The sequence below is a fragment of the Solea solea genome, chromosome 11, assembly GCF_958295425.1.
Source record: "Solea solea chromosome 11, fSolSol10.1, whole genome shotgun sequence".
NCBI lineage: Eukaryota > Metazoa > Chordata > Actinopteri > Pleuronectiformes > Soleidae > Solea > Solea solea.
The window spans coordinates 14,448,741-14,470,628 of NC_081144.1; the positions used below are offsets into that span (position 1 = coordinate 14,448,741).

Here is a 21,888-nt window from a genome sequence, read left to right on the forward strand (position 1 = left end):
CAAGCTCAGAGGTTCTGTCTTCTTCACTCTGATAGTCTCTCAGTGGGAACCCTTGGAGCTTATGGGGAGCTCACACACACTTAACTGCTACTGTGAGTCAGTTAGCTTAACGCAAAGGTAATTGCTACGTTTACAGCAGCCAACAGAAATGTAGTGTGAAATAGCGCATAGCGCCCAATAGATCCACAACATGATGAGTTGCGAAGGCACATGAAGTGTTTACTCGCTGTAGCACTCCGTGGAGACTGATTTAGCACAGTCATCGCAAAGTGACTGACTTCTTTCGTTTGGCTAGGGTGTAACAACTCTCCCTTTAATTACTTTGGAGCCATGACTAACCTCCCGGCGAGTCACAGGGGCCGACTCAACACTGCCTTACGAGTGCACTTTAAAGGAAGCAAACGAGGGGTTTGGGGAACTAGCTCACAGTCGTGTGCACTACCAGTATCCCAGAGTCTGTTTGATTGGTTTTGACCTTGTCTCTAGTTAGTCAAGACCTATCAAAGACACTGTTCAAGAGCCCTCAGGCACCTCTCCCTTTGGCTTTGGCCTTTGTCAGGTTGGGACTCAGTGGAGCTGCAAGCTTGGCTAACTAACCCAGTCTGGTGCTTGTATACAGGGAAGAGAGGGGGTTCTAGGCAGAATGTCTGGCAGTACATCCTCCCCTCTGGGCCAGATTAACCTCAGGTCATCCCCCGTGTGGAGCTGCTCACATGGAGCTAAATGCCATCCCTGAGAGGGAGCAAGCAGAACCAATAACTGTATTATGACATCTACTAACTGTGCTCCTATCAGGGAGTTACATCTCAGGTAACAAAAAAACAGACAACAATCCCCAGCACACACACACACACACACACATGCACAAAATCCTAGCGATTTTCTCTTTTGCACTGAATTGGATTGAGTTAAAAGTGGCACTGAGTCAAGTAGCTTGATCCATATGTGTTTGCGGCTCCAGAGTTGTCTTACATCTTAAATTGAACTGAGTCCAGACTGTTTGGCGACAACCTGACATCAGCATTAGAGCCAAGGTCCAGAGAGATTATCAGAAAAGGCCTTTTCAGAGCTTTTCTTCCACGTCCCCATTATCCAGTTTTGCATATGAGCACTCACCAAAATACCCCCATAAAAGATTAATGTCCCTTTGCTCCTGCATTTTGCCTTTCATTGGTTGGGAGACCATGCATCAAAGTGTGCACCTTAAATCCCTGATTCATACGGCACATGAAAACGCTGTTATGACACAAGAAAATGTATATTGATAGTCCAAAGTTTGGGAGCGGCTTGTAAGCAAATAGTGTGTCAGTTTGTTTTTATTAACAACAGGCAGCACAACCTCACCATTAATCCTGTCTCTTTTGTGTTTTCTGTTGCATTAGAAATGGCCTGCCACCAGATAAACCCGCTGGCGAAGACATCAACCTCTACCAGAAATATATTGCCAGGTATGCAAATCCCTCAATGGGCTGCACCAGTAAAAAAAAATATATATATATATACTCAAAACAGAGATGGGTCTTTTTTATGTACTGATGGCGTGTTTTATTCAGTGATGTAACGAGATCTTAGACTGGTATGAAAATGTTCTACGCACAGTAAATTAATTAAGAAAAGACTCCAATTTATGTGCTGAGAGGAAGTAGAAGGATGGGGGTAATGAAAGAGAAACGGTTTGATGGTCGCTCACTGTATCTGGTTGAATAAATGCTCACAGTGTGTATAGCACTAAAACAACTAACACATTGAGAAGAACATAACTCTGTGCCGCTCGGTACTTTAAGCTTTGACTGACACAGAGGAAATATGAGCTCAGGCCAGCTTTTTCTTTAGTTCTGCCGTTTACTGTTGAGCACGAGCGAGCCTGAGTGACCCAAAAACTCCGTCTTTCACACCATCACAGACAAAAGCATCAAGGGAGAGGAGGTACTGTATCTTTTGGTTTCTATGGACACAGAACAATGCCCCCCATTCTGGATTAATTTTGAGCCCGCACTAGAAAGGTGATTATCACTTGTTTGTTTATTCTGTTTAAAAAGAAAGAAAAAACAGCATTTGAAAAGCCAAAGTGGCTTTGGCATTAATGATTACTTCTCCAAACCATAACATGAAGGGCACAAATCAAAGCCTGCCACTGACAGACACACATCCTCCGCACACACACACACGCACGCACCCACACACACACACACACAAAACCTCTTCCTTGGACTGATTACATTTTGCAAGAAGATTTAATTAAGGAATTTTTAATGAGGCTTCTGCTGGCACTGCCAAGAACTGTTTTGATATTTGCGCTGCATAATGCATAAAATTTGTCTAAACATCTCGGCAGTTGATGCACGGGGAGGCTGCAGATAAGCCCAGATACAGTTTCAATTTCCGTGTTGAGGTTGGGAAAAAAAGAGAAAGGAAAGAAGAGGAGGGAGGAAAAAAAAAAAAATGGAAAAGGAGGGCTCATAAAAAGGGCAAATGTAGCGCAGAGATGGGAGGTAGAAGCGGGGGATGGTTGCTCCTTGGTGCTCGGGCTAATGAGTGCACCGTAATACAAAAAAACAGCTTTGTAAACGTATTGGCAACACAGTCCTTGTGAAAAGAGGGAAAAAAAAAAAAAAAAGTTCTTCATCTTCTCGCCACACCACAGTAAAATGTTTTAAAGAGCTTCCCTGGTAGTGTTTAGTTGCAGTTTTCACTCTTTAAATGCTTTCATGCACCCACTGTTGCCGCGGCACTTTGATCTGTGTATCTCTATTGTAACTGGAGATGCGCTGCAATCTCTGTATCGTGGTGATATTAATATTTAATCTGCTGCTGAATAGCAGCGGCCCATTAGGCCCCCTGACGCGGCAAGTGGGAATTGTCCAGAGGCAAAGTGATACAGCTGGGCAATGAACAGAGGGGTGGGCCATAGTCTCTGGAGGGTGGTGGTGGTGGTGGTGGTGGGGGGGTTGTGTGTTCATGAGTGTAAATGTGTGCACGTATGTTAAAGAACAGTGTAGACAGCACTTATGTGTGGGCATATGTTCACTTCATTGTGTTTTTGACACTGTGACTTGTCCTGACTGGTTTGGTCTTTTCTAAAAAGATCCATCAAACCTTTCCATAGCCGCTCCCCCCCCACTTCCATCTATACTCACACAGCCAACTTAAAAAGTGTAGTGGATATACCGTTCAATTAGCTTAATGAACTCAGCAAAGTGATCTGTAAATGCAGCTCTGGGATAATCCTAACAAGGAAAAACAGAAAGAGAGATGGAAAAAAAAAAAATTACTCAGCCCCCTTTCCCCCTCTCCGCTGCACTTGCAGATGGAGCTCTTGGCAGCGGCAGTTCAAATGTTTATTTGTGTGTTTTCACTGGTAATTGGAGGATTTTAACAGTCATCATCATCAGGCTTATAATCACCACCGTAAAAGTGGTTGTACTGGAGCAAGCAGCAGCCTTTTTTTTCTTCTTTTTTTTCTATAACTAGCGACAGACAAAATCTGGTGTTTGGGCTCAAGATTAGGAAAGGCTTTCAGATCAAAAAAAAGAAAGTAGACAGAGATGTCCCCACATCTGTGTGTACCTGACTCTCTACCTCAGAGTGTAACACTGTGTCTAAACTGAAATAACTGTGCATTGATTTGACAGGGGTTTTCACAGTGTTGGGAAATAAAGTAGTTATGGGGCGTGAGAATGTGTGTCATGGAAAGGGGTTTCAGTGTAATAAGTGTCTCTTACGGCTGCTTTGGAAATAAATGGAGCTAATTTAGCTGAAATTGGTGTGACAGACGGGCAAATTGTTGCAGCAGTGTGGAAAGCAGAAGTCGGTTTGAAGGTGTGAGCTCTGTTACTTTGAAGGTGAGACGAGACAAGGAGGTCTTTGCCTTTGAAAACTCCTTCACTTGTTTTTATTTTGCGCCGTTCTTGAAATTTCAGATAATTTCCCCACTAATTGTTTTTCATTTTACGTCAATTATTTTTGAATGTCAGTGCTGTTTTTTCCCGGGCTCTTTTATCATTCAGCGTTTTCATCCCCGCGACTCTGTTCTCAGTGTGATAAGCTCTTATGTGTTCTCAGGTTTTGAGTCAGTCTTGATGTGATTTCATTCACTGCTCTGTGCGGATGTTAAAAATACGTAACAAAATCAAAATGTTTTCGCTATGACTTGGGTTGCAGGTTCTCTGGAAGTCAACACTGTGGGCATGTGCACTGTGCCTACCAGTATAGAGAGCATTACCACTGCATGGACCCTGACTGTAACTACCAGGTGAGCGTGAGTAATCTTATCATTTTTTGAGCATCACCTAAATACACATTGTTTGAGTTTCCCTCCGTGTATGCTGCAAACTGTGCCCTCAAACCTCTCTTGATTGAGAAAAAACAGACAAATGTGGCTTTGTTTTAAGTCCCGCCCTCACTGGCTAAAACCAGCTAATGTGTGCTTAAGTTTCATTATTTATTCATTATCAGGTTAGGTTGGGTGACTTAAAGCAGAGCATCCTCTCTTTTGTCAGGACCCGACAAAGGGTGATCTTAGGATAGACAAACAGGATAATGTGTCATCTTTTCATTACTCGTTACACCCAGCCAAAGTTTACGCACATAAAAAAAAAGTTTGTTGGCCTTTGGTTTGTGGAACAGGCTGTGAGTGTTTGCACTCGCTCATTTTGCAGGTGTCTTCCCAGCACAGTTGGCCTTTGACAGTTGTCCTTTCATCACAAGGGTTAATTGTAAACACGCATGAGCTATTGCTCTTTTTTTTTTTTATGTATGCTTTCTCTCTTCTTTTTTTTTTTTTTCATAAAGATATCTGCCAATGACTGGAGGGCTGTCATTATTTCTGTTTCACGTTATTAATCTTGTCCTGGTCCCAGGAGTTGTCCTGTATGGCACAGGAAGGAGGAAAAAAACACACAGAGCAGATCATATTACAGACCGCGTGTGTGTTTGCTGTAGCATATGGCCTTAGAGAATTAGACAAACACGGGTAGATTTGTCAAAGACGTCAAAAATCCATGCACAGCTAGTGGCGCGTGTGTGTTTTCCGCCCTTTCTTAGCATTTTCCGAATTAAGCCATCTTCAGATGTAATCTCCTTTGTCTGCTCCCGATCAAGAGAGATTACCGCTCGATAAATATTGTTTATGTGGAGCAAAGCATTACGTATCGAAGCTTTTATTTTCTGCATGAATCCCACTTCACAGTCTGATGGGAGGAATACAAAGGAAAATCATTTCATGTCACTATTTAGAGTGTTAGTTCAGGTTATCATGGCAATTTCCACGGTCAGGTCCACATTTCTCTGTTGCTTTTGTGTTGCATAGAAACGCAGATATGCTTTGGGAGCCAGCACTCGGGATGTCAATACCGTGAAAAAAACAGGCAGGCAGTGATGAGCAGCCCGTTTCGAAGCGATAACTCATGAAATGTTACATGACACACACTCCTGGAATATTATCCCACTGCCAGCCTCTGGGCTATTGGCTGAGTCTTAACATTCTCCTTTCATGGGCTTGTACATGAGCGAGAGTGTGCATCTTGCCACACTAGTGGGAATCCTAAAATAAATGTAGCAAGTGGCTCACAACCTTCATCACCACTCAACTGAAAATGAGATCTTTTTCCCAGTCAGCTCTCTCCATGGCCTATTTTGGACAGCTTGATGGATCGAATTTATCGTGACTGCAGTTCACCTTATTTTCCCGTCATCAAAAACCATCAGACCCCCAGAAAGCCCAAAGGCTAAAACTGAGATTTTGGAGGATTATTCAAAAAGTGATGAGGAATCTGAAGCATTCATCTATTAGATTAAAAATCCTAATGAAGTGTTTGCTCTTACAAGACTCAAACATCTTAGAAATATGCATTTGGAAATGGGCCAAGTGCAGGCGGCAACAGCTGTGCGAGATCTTAGCTTTTTATTTGTGCGCGAGTGAAACACATGACACAGAGCAATAACCCTACTTTGTACAGCAATTATTTGCTTTTTAGAATAGGTCTTTCTGATGTTTTTCCCTCAACTGGAGATAAATATGGATTGAGAGAAATACCTCATTGATTTGTGCGTCTCTCGTTACAGTTTCTGTAACATCAGCTTAAGTCCAATTACAGCAGATTCGGTTGCTGCAGGTCTCTGTGGAATGACTTTTCTGTTTTCCCTTCCTTAGTCCTGGGTGTGGGGGGAGATTTCTTTATTTCTTTATTTATTAACGTTGTAATTTTAGCATACTCACTACAGGCGAAGCCTGCGTCAAAACTGAGTGTTAATGCTTTAATTAAAAACGGAATCATATCTCAGTGAATTGGAAGTGTTTTTTTGGTTGGCTTGTTTGTTTGTTTCAGTTGTCTTCTGTTTTCCCCTGTGCACGTCTAAGAAACCATCTGTACGGAACATAATTTTTCCAGCATCAGAAACATTAGAACTGTGATCTTGCATGCCAATTGATTCGTCTTAATTAAAAAATATTTCGGTGGAAGGGACTCTACCTGTAAGGATGGGGGATTGGGGACGGGTGGAAGCGATGGGGGGCGATGGGGGGGAATGGAAAACATGCATCATATGTTTCAAGTTTCATTCCAAGCTTATCTTGAGCTCAGAAAGTCTCGCAGCCTTTAGTGTGGCATTTGGACGGCACACAACTGGGATATATATGCAAAGTAAATCAATAACCACAGAACACATCATATTTTAAGACATCCCGGCCCTCTCCATTGCAGCCTGCGCGACCCTCCCCAACTGCCAATTGGCTCCTAAATGTTGCAGCTGCTGCTTCCACAGAGATAAAGTGACTTGTTGCTGATTCTGTGACCGGTTTAAATAAACACCAACCTGTTGCTGTACATTTCCCCCCCCCCCCTCCCCTATTGCAGCGGTTTACCAGTAAGCAGGATGTGATCAGGCACTACAACATGCACAAGAAGAGGGACAACTCTCTGCAGCATGGATTCATGCGCTTCAGCCCTCTGGACGACTGCAGTGTCTACTACCACGGCTGCCACCTCAATGGAAAAAGCACCCATTACCATTGCATGCAGGTACACTACACATGCTCTCTCTCTTCCACTTCCACCTGCCCACAATAAACCCACAAACACGTACAATAGACCTGAAAGCAGACGCACGAACACACACACACACACACACTCACACACACGTGAAAGCAGACAAATAAGCATCTTCTAATATGACCACACATGCTTAAGGGATTTCATACAGTGCAAACAACCCACAACGTTTCAATGCTGATTTTAAAGCATTTAATATGATGTTATTAATTCATCATTCAATTTATATTCTGCAAATCAGTAAACCAGATAGGATTACTAAAATGTTTTTTTTTTTTCTTTCTGTGTCAGTGACATTTACGGGAAGTTTAAAACCAAAAAAAAAAAAAAAAAAAAAAAGGGAAGGTAAATAATGAGCTGCGGAGTATCATTATATAAATGATGCCTGGATCTGGGAAATGAGGCCACTTGTAAGGCTCACATTACCTCAGGATGTTTGAGAATTACACACTTTACTCGTATCTGTGAAAAGGAATTAAAGCCCCGCACTTTTTCCGTTTACACCAAAGTGTATTCAAAGAGCGTTGTGGCAAAACAGGTCCTGAAGTAAATAAAGAAAAAATTAAATGAAAAAAAAAAAGGGTGAACACACACACACACACACACACACACACACACACACACACACAGGGCTGCTTGTGCTTCTCTCTCTCCTTCACTCCTTAATTGGCATGGATAAAATGTTGTTAGGTGTTTATATAAACTACACATTTTTCATCTTTTAGTACCAAGCAGTCGGTTGAAGATTGTTCCCTCTTCTGGATTTGTTTAATTTTTTTTTTATACATCTGCTTATTTTCAAAGTGCCATTGTGCCGAGAGGCTTCTTGCTGGCAGGGCATTAGCGCAGCAGAGGATGGCTTGAGACATAGTCTTTTCTAAACCCCTCCGACGGTGTAATTATTATTAGGACGTTTCAGCCCTTGTTTTAACAGTCCCTGAGAACCTGCAGATGTTGGCATCGGCTCTCTTGATTTAGTGGAGGGGGCGGGGGCAACAGAGTGACATTTTTTTCATTGTTTGACTCAATATGGAGAAGTTGCCCAGTTTGTACATTTGCAAGTGTCACGGATGATATACAGTTGCTGCTTTTAATTCAAACATTACCTGTTTTTTCCCCCCCCTCTCTGTTGGCTCTGAGCACTGCCGAGTAGCAGATCGTTTTCAACTAAAGACCATGACAGTCATCTTACTCTTGTCTGCTCTCCTCTACCCCTCCACCTCTGAAATATGTTCTCAGTAGGACAGAAAGTTTGTGGTGACAGTCACTCCAAATATGAATTTCATTTTCTAAAAGGCAGCTCTGCCAGGAAGGTACTGTATTCTCAGCTGCCTGCTGCTGTGACCACTGCCTCTTTCAGTCATATTTTCTCTCACAATGACAAGATTGTTTTCAATTTACACCAGTTTCAGTTGAAACCTGCCCCGGTGCACATTGCACATTACAACGCGTTGAATTGTTAACATGAGAAAACAGCATTCTTTCACCCATTTCTAGGCCACTACCATTTTCTTAACCACACACAACTCCCACCTCACTGACTTTTACAGTACTTCACAGCCCACATGCTTTGTTGTAAAGCACCGGGTTTCAGAAGTTCGCTTTTTACAAACCATTCTTGCAAACTGAAACTCTCATATCTCCTCTGGGGCCTGTGTCTTTTTTTTTTTTTTCCATTAACATGCTTTGTGTCTGCTTGTAGGTGGGCTGCAGCAAGGTGTACACGAGCACCTCAGACGTCATGACCCATGAAAACTTCCACAAAAAGAACGCCCAGCTGATCAACGACGGCTTCCAGAGGTTTCGAGCCACTGAGGACTGTGGCACCGTTGGGTGTCAATTCTATGGGCAGAAGACTACGCACTTCCACTGCAGGTGATTCAGTCAAAGGCCGTTCATGTTTCAACTTATATCTATGCATTACAGATAAATACATAAAAAGTGTGTGTTTTATCTTTTTGATCAGTTTAAAATGTCCACTTACATGTGAACAAACAAGATTCACATTATAACTAAAAAGAAAGAGGGAAAAAGAAGAATATAGTAATATTTACGAGCAAAACCTCCACCAAAGCCTCTTATTTTTCAAAAATGTCAATACACTACCCTACTTCACAGTTTAATTTAATATATTTTTTAATCTTGGCCCATAACCTGCACCCCAAGAAAATGTCATCAAAATCCTTCTTTTCATTTTTGAAACCATAAACCAATAACATAACCTCCTTGGTGACAGCGTGTCCTACAGCATCAGTGAATATCATATCAAATGGCTTCTACGTGGTGTTTCTGAAAATCACAGTTAAAAATGATGTATGTATGAAAAAATGATGTATCATTATTATTATTATTAGAAGTAGTAGTAGTATTAATAACATAATAATTAATGTGCACTGAGCTACATGCTACAAGCCTTCATGCTCTTATTTTGAAGAGCGTGCACCCCAGAACTCTTATCAATGGTTATAACCACTTGCTGGAATGTATCCCTCTGGCAGAGGTTGAGGGTTGTGATGTGTCAATGAGCTGCTGCTGTGTCACGGAACCACCTCACAGTTATCATTACTCCATTGACAAGTATTTGAGTCATGTGGACCCTCTCCATGACTCCCAACTGCACTGAGGTACAGCGGAGACTTTGTAACGGAGCTTCGTGTGGAATCATGTTTCCCCCCTTATTTCCCTTTCATTTCCCAGGCGCCCAGGCTGCACCTTCACCTTCAAAAACAAGTGTGACATTGAGAAGCACAAGAGCTACCACATTAAGGATGACGCCTATGCCAAAGACGGCTTCAAGAAGTTTTACAAATACGAGGAGTGCAAGTACGAAGGCTGTGTGTACAGCAAAGCCACCAACCACTTCCACTGCATCCGTTCAGGCTGCGGCTTCACCTTTACCTCCACCAGCCAGATGACCTCCCACAAGCGCAAACACGAGCGCCGGCACATCCGTTCCACAGGCGTCATGGGCCTCTCTTCCGCCTATCTGCCACCAAAGGATGACCAGGATGATTCGAGCAACGATGACCTGATGGATTTCTCAGCCATCAGCAGCAAAAATTCAAGCCTGAGTGCCTCGCCTACGACCCAACAGTCCACCACTGTATCACACCTGTTGGCCCCGCCCACCACTGCAGTCTCCTCATGCACAGGAGGCCCAGCCATCAAGCCTACACCCTCACTGGCCAGTGCGGGCCAACGCATGTCCAGCCTGCTGTCCCAGGCCCTTCCCAGCAACATGCCAGTGGCCCTTGCCCTCTCCAATAGCGCTCTGGCCTCCAACCCCTTCTTCCCTCTCATGACCACCAGGCTGCCTCTGCAACCACCAACACCGGCCGCTAGCCTGATGTCAATTGCATCCTCTGGGGCCCACTCTATGCCCACCGACTCGCTAACCCAATGTAGCTCCTCAGCAGGGGCAGATGGAGCCATGGCGTCCACCCCAACCTCATACGCCACCTCCTCCATCATGGAGAAGATCTCGGCCAGTAAAGGCCTGATATCACCCATGATGGCAAGACTGGCAGCTGCTGCCCTGAAGCCCTCCAACAACCCAGATGCAGGTTAGTCACTTCACAAACAGTGATCCCACTGGTCTTATTTCTTGTATATTATTGTCTAAACCCATTCATTAATGAGTTATAATGTTGACTTTATCATTATGTGGTACATACAGTATACAGTATAATATAGAATAGAAGCCACATCCATTTGTCTGTATGTGAACTTGACTCGACCACAGTCAGAGCGGGGAGAGTGCACTCAGAGGTCATTTCTCTCACTAACTCACAGTGGAAAGAAAGGCCAAAAAAAAAAAAAAGGCTTAAAGGGACATACCGGAGGCATGGTCCTCTGCTCTGGGCTTGTTATTGTGTTGATCGTTTGTTAGATACCCACAATCCATTTGGAGATAAATGCGCTGACAGGGGCGAATAGAGCCTGTAAAAGTCTCTTATGATGTTCAGAGCGGGGGCTCCTGGGGCTTGTGTCGAACATGTTTCCTCATCATTGGTCTCTTATCTGTGTCTGCGCCCGTTCCAAGCAAATGGAGGTGGAATGAAATTAAGTTCAGAAATTGCGAGAACAAAAAATGTTTTTTTTTTCTCTCTCGTATCCTCTATGCAAACTGATAAAAAACCCTGAAATCTCTCAGGCAGAAATGACTCAATGCACCAGAGCTGAAAGTAAGGTTTGGTTTTTTTTCCACTGATACAAGAAGTCAGACACACTTCCATGCATCAGCAAAGACACACTTTTTGAATTTCCAGAAACCGTCTGTTCCCAGAAAAAACATGTCAATATCTGTTTAGCATAAACACAATCCACATAATTCTTGGAGGTAATTGCCTTGTCTCTGTTTATCATACTGCTCTAAACAAAGCTTCTGGAAATGAAGTTAAGGTATTAAATTGATAATGCACTGCACGGCACAGTCTTTGCATTAATGTAGCAGTGGGGCCTCCTGTGTTGAGCCTGAGCAGGTGGGGTGTGGATTGTAAAAGGCGCTGTAAGGGGGAGCATCTCCGGATGTTGGGACTGGGAAGGATTTACAATTCCTGGTTGTCTTCCTGGAGCAGGACAGGCCCTGGGAGAGAGATGGGGCAGCTGCTCCGGGGAGCCAAGCTGAGCCCAGGCTGTCAGGCTGAGCTCCACCTCGTTAGTCTGAACACTGGTGGAGGCCCCCACTGAGGGTGGGGGGGCCTTCACCAATGGTGCGTTCAACGCCCATTTTGTTAGTTAGCTGAGCGGCTGCGGCGCAGATCTCGCTGCTGGACAGCAAAGCCAGTTTCACATAAGCTCCTTTACCTCATTCGCAAACTTTCCTTGCAGATACAGGATGGAGAGGTACCTGTGGTTTTGTTTCTCGTATATGTTTTTTCATAAAATGTGTGAACAGGACATTTATGGCTTAAATAGGAGGAAGTGGTTTGTGCTTCTCTTTTGAAAATATGTGAGAAAAGTCACAGTGTTTGTGGCTATTGTACACAGTGTTTATTTTTTGTGCATGTGTGAAACGGTCTTGTGAATTGCACATTTTTTCTTCTTTCTGCTTTCAGTAATTTCTCAGTATTTCTTTATTAATGTTCCACTCTAATTTAATTCCTAAGTGTTTTTCTCAGAGATTCGAGCATCTGAAGGGTTTACTAATTAGATACACAGTGCAAATGATCTTTCACAAGCTCTGTATCTTATCCGGAGTAATTACATGGTGGTACATTTTTCCTGGATAATTTCCAGAAAGAAGCTGCTTTGAGTCAAACTCATTTGTTCCCCCTTTTTTTGGGGGAAAAAGAAAGAAGTATAACTTCATGGTGTGCAACAGAGTAAGAGATCTTTGCTTTTTGAATGCACCTGTAAAGCTCAGTCATCGTCTGATAGAGCAAAAGGAGAGCATTTCATTTGTGTAGATCATATAGTGAGTGGTGGCTCCTCTCATTTGGTCTGCGATGTTGATGAGATTGTTAATGACAAGGCGCGGTTTGTCTGGCTAGTAAAAGTTTGGTGACGTTGGGGGAGGGGAGGAGCACTATGCAGAGACTTGGTATGCATTCACTGACCTCAAATTAGATGCAAAATTGTTTGACTGCTGTTTTTCTTCGTTCGGATCCACCCATGCCCCACCCCCAAGCCCCTCCAACCTCAGCCATTGTCAGAATGAACTGACACTGACAGTGATACCTCCCCATCTCATCACCCAAGACGGGCTTTTCCACTCCTATTCTCCCTGATATGTCTCTGGGTCATCTTGTAGCAGGGGGAACTCTGGTCGGTTTCCCCCTCACGTAGGCTGGTCCTGTTTTCTCCTTGGTAAGAAAAACGAGAGAGGACTCACCAGGCTGAGGGCCAAGGGCACATGACCTTGCCTGTCACAATCCCTCAGCACCAGCTTCAATCCCTAAACAACTGATCCCTCACCAAACGATCACAGCCGGTGGTGCTCTCTAGACTTGCATTGAGGCTCCACTGGGGGCCTCCCACTCCATTTTTTTTATAAATAAAACACCACCTATTGTCAAACAGAGGCCCAGCTTTTTCTGTATAGCCCCGGGACAAATTAATATTTCAGTCCCTCGTGGGTAGACGGGGCAGACTTAAACTGACTTAAACTACCTCGCAGCATTTTCTTTTCTTTCTTTTTTTTCCCTCCACGCCACATTATTTGCTTATTTATTTAATTTCACTTCTCCTGTCCTCACTCACAGCGTCCACTGAATACCTATTTGGAGGAGAATGTGAAAGAGGGGTCATGCTATTTGAACCAATCTGATTGGCTGTCAGCTCCAATCTGACCGACATAGCACCCCTGTTCCTTGTGGGTACGCACAGTGGCATTGGCTGCCGTCTGTTGTCAGGCCAACAAGGAGGCAGGGAAGGTGGGAAGGGAGGGGGTCGGGCCAATCTGAGACTGCCACTTTCCCTCAGCATTAGCATCTTACTTAATGACCAGTTAAGAGGCAGCCTGGCAAATGAGTTGTGACAAGTGCTGCAGAAAAAGGAGTCTTTTCCCCTCATATCTCCCGCCTCTCAATCACCATTTAAAAGGCTTGACAGCCTGACATAATTTTGCAATAATTATCACTCAGAGTATTCTTTTCGGGCCAGGACAGAAGTCACATTGGATCTCGTCATACGGTAATAATGCTGACCAGCAATAACTTTGTTGTCTCTTCTCTCCTCTGCGCCTCTGGCTTGATCCTCAGGGAACGGGCAGTCGGCTTCAGCCAGCCAGTTCAATCTGGTTCACGTGAAACAGGAGCCAGTGGACGGCAACTGTGGGACCTCCCAGGACTCCACGCAGGAGCACAGCCTGGACCTGAGCAAGAAAGACCACAGGTACGCGCAGTGTGCTGCACACAGTGGGTTAATATTGTGTATGAATTCCTGCTGTAAAATTAGCTAATACGGTTTATTCGCCAAATAAATCAACACCAAAATGAGGTTTCTGTGATTGATAGATGATTTCTACAGTGTCGGCAGCCTGAGTCAGGGTTGTATTCATATTATTTATCACAAATATCCCGTTTATATATGTGCACATAATTATAAAATCCTCAACACATTTTTGTGAGAAGGATGTTTACATAAACCTTCAAGTCCAATCTTCCCTCCAACTCACTGTAGATCTTATTTCCTAAGAAGACAGCATTTTTCTTCTTCATTATACAGGCACACCTTGTGTGATAAATAGTAATATTTACTGTTCTCATGCAAATCTTGACTAAACATTGTTCATTTTCCTTGTTCCAGTAATGAATCAAACGGACACCCTGTACCAGGGAATACATCTCTTTTATCCTCGCTTATGAATAAGGTAAGATCCATCCATCAAACGCCTTTCATCCCAAGACAAATTAGCGAGACGCGAAGGGGCCTGTTTGTTTTTTAATGTTTCACCGCTAATAAGATGAGTTTGTATCATTTAAATTTTCCAGCCATTTTTCATACAGCGTAATTTTCCCCGCACCTCTCACAAATTAATATAATGAAGCAGTAGCTGGATGCCATGCCAGATATATAGAGATGTTTGTTTTTTGATGAGCTGTTTTGAACTTGCCATCCATTTTCTCTCCTCCTTTATACTTTTTCTTCCCTCGCCTCGCTCTGCATTTATTTATCGAGTTTGTAAATTATTTGATTAAAAAGGCAGGTGGGGAAAATAAATGGATGACGTGTCCCTCATTTTTCCCCCCTCAGTCTAAATAGTGGTGTCAGGAAATTTCGATGCACACTTTGTCGTCGCGAAGATCAAAATGGACATCGTCTCACTCATATATCTTATTTGACTGACACCGACTGTTCACACCTGGTATTAAAATGCATCCTGGTCTCCCGAGGTCTCCTGTGAACACAAATGATCTGATCGTGGTACAGATAAGTCAGGGTGGTTGTGTGTGTGTGGGTGACAGAGAGGGAGAGAGAGGGAATCGAAAAGTTTGAATCGTAAGAAAAATGTAATTTCGTGGCAACGAATAAATTCGGATTAGTTTGGAATAAATTCGGCTGTGAAACTACCGCTGGTCAGAAGACGCCAGCTAAAAAGGCGGTCTTCAAAGACTAACCTGAGGACAGATTGTGTTCATGTGTCCATTGTAATCGGATGTGAGGACACATTCGGGACGCATTGGGACCTGGATTTCGAGTGATCTGGCCTCGATCGGATCACTGATGATCATTGTTCCCCAGAGAACTCAATGAACAAAGACATGTCAGCTTTTAGGTTGCACCCAAAAAACAAACAAACACTAGGTCTTTTCCGATGCTTTACCAAGTCATGCGTGTTGTGTGTTTTGCAGATGTCACAGGTGAACCCTGCTCTCTTCAACGCCATGAACCTGAAGACAGAGCTGGAGCAGGGCAGTGACCCCTCAGAGGCGGCACAGTATCTGAACAGAGAGCTGAAGAGGCCCCTTCTAGAAAAACACACTGAGATCTGGAGGACATACCTCCGCAGGTAAAAAAAAAAAAAAAACTTGTCAAAACAGAGTGTTAAAGAATATTTGACCCATAAAAGGTATGTTCTGTTACGGTTCCTCACGTACCCGGCCACTGAAAACCGAGGAAATTGTAATTGACTTACTGTGTGATGGAGTTGCAGTCATTTACTGTCAAATGAAAGTTGTCTTGTTAGTGTTTGTTGTTGTGTGAGAAGGCAGCACACTTACAGTTTATCTGTCAATGATTAGGTTTGACACAGACGACTTCTGTGAGTCTCAGTGTGACTTCCTTCACAAAGTCCACTTCCACTGCGTGGTGGAAGACTGTGGCGCTCTCTTCAGCACTGTGGACGGAGCCATAAAACATGCTAAGTGAGTGTCACGCAGGTTTACCGATCAGAAAATGAACATTTCTTTTTAGTTTTCAGCTTCATTGATCAGCATGAATTAAAACAATGACCTACCGTCTTGTTGTGTAGTTTCCACCTCCGAGCCACCTTGAAAATAAAGTCAGAGTCTCAGTTTGGCGAGGGCAAGGAGTCCAGTGAGGGAGCCCCTCTGCAGCCTGCTGCACCAGTGTCTATGGCCAACAACACCTCCATGGATGTGGCACACCTCACCTCCTCTGGTGGCTACAGCTCTCCTCCTCCCTCCCTTCTTGCCTGGAAGCAGCTGACTGGCACGATCCCTCAGATGTCGGCCTCAATGCCCAGCCTGCCAGCGAACTCCCCTCTGGCCACCACCTCCTTAGAGAATGCGAAGCCTCAAGTCAAACCTGGTTTCCTGCAATTCCAAGAAAAGTATGTGACGTTTTTTTTTGTGTGTCAGAGTTGACAGCATACAGTCCTTTTATAATTAAAGTGTGTTTTTTTTTTCTTTGATCCAGTGATCCCTGTTTAGCTACCGACTGTAAGTACTCAAACAAGTTCCACTTCCATTGCTTGTTTGGGAATTGCAAGTATGTGTGCAAGACCTCTGGCAAGGCCGAGTCCCACTGTTTGGACCACATCAACCCCAGCAACAACTTGGTCAACATCCGCGATCAGTTCGCCTACTACTCTCTCCAGTGTCTCTGTCCCAACCAGGTGAGTGGCACTCAATAACTCTGCCAAGAGCTGAATCACCTACTGTCATCTCCCTGCATTTCTAAGCATGAAGTATGCTATCTATTAGACCAGTATTTGAGGTTATTTGACTCAAGGCTTTCACACGCGCTGCTCCCTGTCTTCCATCTCTGCTGAAAAAGACAGTCGACTCACCCCAGTAATGCCTGTTTATATGTCAATGATGTCATTTTGACTGCCGCATTCTCCTCTCAGAAAAGGCCAATTTAGCTGATATTACCCAATAAATCATTGTCACTTGCACAGTAAACAAGGCTGTCTGGAATAGGGCAAAAATCAGGGGAATGCTTGGCAAATGAAACCTTAATGGCAGCCCCTGCCTGCTCTCATGAGCCCGTATTTGGAAAAGCGTTTAAATGAATTCATTAATGTGTCGAAAATCACCCATCTCACAAAAAAGCTTCCCCCCCCCCACACACACACACACACACCCACACAGCCCCCGTCTCCTAAGCTGAGTAGATCTTATTTAGCCCAGTCCTCTGGGATCTGGGCCTCACAAGCAGATGGTGCTGCACAGACATGTTTGAATGGAAACCTGGAATAAAAAAAAAAGTAAAAAGTAATCATGCTAGAAGTATGGGATGTTCCACAAGACCAGAGAGGAAAGCTCTGTGAGAGTCTGCGTTGTGTAGTGCTTGCTTACTTTAACTTTGCACACACACAAGCTCAAATAATATCAATCATCTCCTTTGACTCACGGAATTGTAAATTGTGTGTCTCCTTTGCAGCACTGCGAGTTCAGAATGAGGGGCCATTATCACTGTCTGCGGCCTGGCTGCTTCTTTGTCACCAACATCACCACCAAGCTGCCGTGGCACGTCAAGAAGCACGAGAAAGCCGAGCGCCGCGCCGCCAACGGCTTCAAATATTTTACCAAGCGAGAGGAGTGTGGGAGGCTGGGTAAGATTAAAAGCAAGTTTGGTTTATTTCCTCTTTACTTTTTTTTTTTTTTTGAAATGATAGAGGCCTTGGTTGATTCGCGTTTGCAAACAGCGGTTTAAAACATTGGTCGCAGCGTTCGCTGTTGCGTTTTCAAAATGGCAAGTCAAGTCCCAAAGGTATAGTCTTGCTTGTACTGTATGAGCAGTAATGTCAAAGGAGGGGGGGGGGGGGGGGTGGAGTCACAACCAGGTTGTTTTCTTCTTACTTTTGCCCCCTGTCAGAAAATGAGCAATTAGGTTTGTGTTTGTTAATTATCCGGCATGTCTGTTTTAGCCTGTTTGTTTTGTGAAGCTGCGCCTCACAGCTACCACTGCCACTGCAGCAAAATGAATTAAAAGTGATCTGTTTTTTTTTTTCCGGCGGTTACACAAGCTTTTCAGGACATTGAAACAAAGCAAACAAAAACAGGCCCTAAACAGCTGTTTTTTGTCCTCAGCCTGATCTGCCAACTGTATTGTTTGGGCTGGGGGAAAAACAGAAAGGATTACCATCGCTAGCGCTCCAGTCATAAAGAATTGATGGGTTGCCAGTATCCATGGCAGCAACATTAAACTGAACACAGCTGATGATGTTACCAGGTTCCTGTCTCACAAAAGGCCCTTCATGTCACGGGGGTTACTGTTATTTGCTCAACTTTGCGTGTTTAAAATGTTGTGTGTGCGCAAAAGCTGTTTGATGACACAGACATGTTGTGCTCTTAAACCGGGCGCCATGGTTACTGACATGCTAGCACCTGCCCAGCATGTTACTCTTTCAATTATTTCTGCCTGCTTTTATATAATGGTATTTGATTAACAGGCACAAAACAGAACATTCATTTAATTTGAAATCATAAAGCAATTAGAGCGCAGACCAGTTAAAACACGAGAAAAGAACACAAGGATATGAAGCAGACAGCAGCGCGATGGAGAACAAAAGGAAAAATGACAATGGAGATACTTTGAAAAATGAATTTAATATGGTAATAATTGTATATTTACTTTGGTTTGCAGGGGTGTGTGCATTATTGGCCCACTGAAAATGAGAATTTATTTATGTAAATTCTTAATTGAATAAAGCATGTCAGTGTAATAAAAGAGCTCCACAGGTTTAGTGAACAGAAGCCTTGACTTGCTCAGTGTGACACCAGAGTGATCTAATATTCCTCCTACATGTGCACTCCGAAACACTTTGAAACCCGATCCCTCTTTTGTCGGTGCTAGAGTATATCATGAAATTAAAAAAACCTAAAAATATTTCACTCTGTGTTTGATCTAATCATAACACCGTCATGCGGATAATATTGCATTTACCACCCGAGCTGTTCTCAGACGCCTCGCAATCAGCCAAAGACAGATTAATCTGCAAACGGAGACTTTACAACTGTTGCTGTTTTCTTCTCGCAGGTTGCAAGTATAACCAAGTCAACAGCCACTTCCACTGCATCCGCGAGGGTTGCCAGTTCTCCTTCCTGCTGAAGCACCAGATGACATCACATGCACGCAAACACATGAGGCGGATGTTGGGGAAGAATTTTGACAGAGTCCCATCCCAGGTACACACACGCACACACACACACGCCATGGCATATAAAACATGCCATTCTGCAAAGGGTAATTAACTGAAAATATGGGTTGAACACGTCAGTGAACAAAAACACAGGCTGAAACATTTATTGAATTATATGTATCGCAACAAAGCCAAGTACCTCACACACCCTTTAACTGACAGATTACCAGGGGAATGCACATTGAGCTAGTGGTTATGTATGTTTGTTTGTTTTTTTTCCCCCTGATAATAAATCAGTAGCAAATATTTTAAATAAAAATACCCAGGTATTGTTACTTCATTTATATTTGTTTAATTTACACATCTACTTAAAAAAAACAAAAAAAAAAAACACAAGAATAAAGGTCCCCCCCCAAGTTTAAAACACGTTTAAAAATCACCAAGATTGGAGGAAATTTGAATGACTTTCTTGTAATTGTACTTATCAGTCAATAACATTCAGTCTTAATGACCTAGTTTTTATGTAATTGTTTTTAACGGCATTTTTCACAGCGGAGCAGTGGCGTGTGTACTTGATTCCCTAACCAAGACTATACAGTACATCCTGTCCCCTTACGTAGATTTTAAATATGTGGATCTTCTAGTTTGGGTTCTTCTTTTTTTTGAAGTTCGGAAGTCTTCATATAATGACAGAAGTGAGTTTCATTCTTTCAAAAATAGTTTTGACGTTTGGAGAAGTGCTTGGTTGCAATCCAAGAGCCAACACCTGCGTTAATGATATGTTTTATTCAAAGATATATTCAAATGGGCCTCACTGTGACGCTCATTTGTTTTCCAGGTGATGCCTCTCGGACAGAGGGCAGATGAGATGCAGCATGCGTCCGGCATGATGTCTGGGTCCATGGCCAACCAGGGTGGCTTCACATCCAACTTCTCCAGTGTCATGGATGAGACTGATGATTACATGGACTACATGGGAGGAGGAGGCAGCCCCTTGGGCCTCTCCTCTGAGTCCTCAAACCAGGACCGCAGTTGTACAAGCACACCAGTGGGCAATGATAGCTCTCCAGCAGGTATGTCAAAAAACAAACAAAAACAACAACAACAACCTGACGGGTGTTTAAGTGGCAGCATGTTGAGAGCTTTAATCTAAAAAAGTGAAATATTCCCATCTCTCATTTATACAAAGGGCTTTGCTCAGTTCTTAAGCAACATCTTTTCATCTCATGCCTTCTCTGGTCAGGTTTTTCTTTTTTTTTATCATTTAGTTGTTTGACTTAAATCAGTCATGTTATAAAAGGGTGACGACAACGCTGTATTGTTCTGAATTGTGGACACAATCGTTTTGCAGTTTGCGTGGTCATCCTTATAAAACATCCATTTTGTACATCAGTGGTTTGAGTTATTGCACTCTATGTAGCTTATTACATTTTCCTTTGGCCAGAGATCATCCCTGTGGCTTTATGTCTACTTCAGCACTTTAAGAGGGTGGAATTGTGGGAGAAAGGACAGGAAAGCAGACACTTTCTTGCATTTTCTTCAAACTTACTTGCTTTTCTTTCTAAATCTGAGCCTGCCTGTGATTTTCACATTCCTCCATGTGTTGCCAGTTTTATCCACAACACTCATCATTGTTGATTTGGCTGGTGTTTGGGTTACTTGTGTGGAATGGGCCTCATTTTGTATCATTCTCTTATCTTGTATCTTCCCCTTTTACCTCCCATCTCTCTTTGTATATGTATGAATGTGTGTGTGTGTGTGTGTGTGTGTGTGTGTGTGTGTGTGTGTGTGTGTGCTCGCAATTTGGCCCTCGTTTGTGTGTGTGTGTGTGTGTTTTCCCCCTCTTGTCTGTCCTTCACTCTCTCTGGTCAACCTGTCTCTCCAGGACACGGCTGCCCTGCCACCACTTCTGCTCCTACCACCCCTGCTGACCCTAGCGCTACCCAAAATGCACCTCCTTCTTCCCCTCCTCCTCCACCACCACCACCACGTCCTCCTACCTCCGCTCCTCAGCCTGGTCTCCAGTCCCATGTCCCATCCCTCTCTCCTGCTCTCCTCCGACCTCATCTCCCCTCGCTCCCATACCTCCTCTCTCCATCCTGTCTGTCATACTCTCTGCTCAGCGCCTCTCTGGGAGCCACTCGGAGTGTTGTCATGCCAACCAACACACCAGCTTTCAGCCCCATCATTGCCACTCCGACTCCAGTTAAAAATGACGTCCCTATAGTGCAGGATGCTGCAGGTACTTATCCCCGGCGCAAACCAACACTGCAGCTGTCACTGAATTGAATCCTATGCAGCATTTAACTGTGTGATCCAGTCTGTATCTGCAGAATTGTTGTAGGAAGAAAAGAAAAGTTTAAAAAAAAAGGACTTTGCTGCATGAAAACTGAGAATTGTTGTGCAAAGTAAATAATGAAAGGTGCATGTTTACTTCGTTGGTACAGAAACAGAACAAGCGTGCTAAATGACTTTACTCGCACCATTGTGTCGGCTTTCATGTTTTCTCTGCATTGCTAGGATTTAGGGACAGAGCAGTAAATTTGGCACAACATCGTCTGAAGCCTGGGCCTTGTTTAGCTTCCATTAACAAGGCTGCATCAGCAGCATTTTAATCACGCTTTAAGTTTTATCGAGGCCCACTGCTTCCTGTCTCGCAGAACAGGGATCACATCATTAGCAGTGACCGCAGGGTGTTGCAAAAGGTGGGTGCCCCTCATAAAACAACATGGAGATAAGAGGGTCGGTTAAGACCCACAGCTCCGCCTCTGTTTGGAGGCTGGAGACACCCTGTAAAAGTGTCATGTTCCAAAGTCAATCTATCATTTTCTCTCTCCTTTAATCATT

General features: G+C 43.6%; 1 protein-coding gene across 5 annotated transcripts in view; it reads left to right on the forward strand.

Moving 5' to 3' along the window:
• The window catches only part of casz1 (castor zinc finger 1), an 82,241-nt gene that overhangs the window by 57,773 nt on the left and 2,580 nt on the right, over nucleotides 1-21,888 (forward strand). For 2 of the 5 annotated variants that reach the window (XM_058642195.1, XM_058642193.1), the window contains exons 4-18: nucleotides 1,383-1,448; nucleotides 4,162-4,258; nucleotides 6,855-7,019; nucleotides 8,752-8,924; nucleotides 9,747-10,612; nucleotides 13,751-13,883; nucleotides 14,298-14,361; nucleotides 15,344-15,501; nucleotides 15,734-15,856; nucleotides 15,964-16,284; nucleotides 16,371-16,569; nucleotides 17,340-17,511; nucleotides 18,939-19,087; nucleotides 19,880-20,114; nucleotides 20,927-21,283. In XM_058642195.1, coding sequence (XP_058498178.1) covers nucleotides 1,383-1,448; nucleotides 4,162-4,258; nucleotides 6,855-7,019; nucleotides 8,752-8,924; nucleotides 9,747-10,612; nucleotides 13,751-13,883; nucleotides 14,298-14,361; nucleotides 15,344-15,501; nucleotides 15,734-15,856; nucleotides 15,964-16,284; nucleotides 16,371-16,569; nucleotides 17,340-17,511; nucleotides 18,939-19,087; nucleotides 19,880-20,114; nucleotides 20,927-21,283 — 3,278 coding nt within the window. The remainder of the gene's footprint in view (nucleotides 1-1,382; nucleotides 1,449-4,161; nucleotides 4,259-6,854; nucleotides 7,020-8,751; nucleotides 8,925-9,746; nucleotides 10,613-13,750; nucleotides 13,884-14,297; nucleotides 14,362-15,343; nucleotides 15,502-15,733; nucleotides 15,857-15,963; nucleotides 16,285-16,370; nucleotides 16,570-17,339; nucleotides 17,512-18,938; nucleotides 19,088-19,879; nucleotides 20,115-20,926; nucleotides 21,284-21,888) is intronic. The other 3 variants (XM_058642194.1, XM_058642196.1, XM_058642197.1) reach the window with 3 other exon arrangements.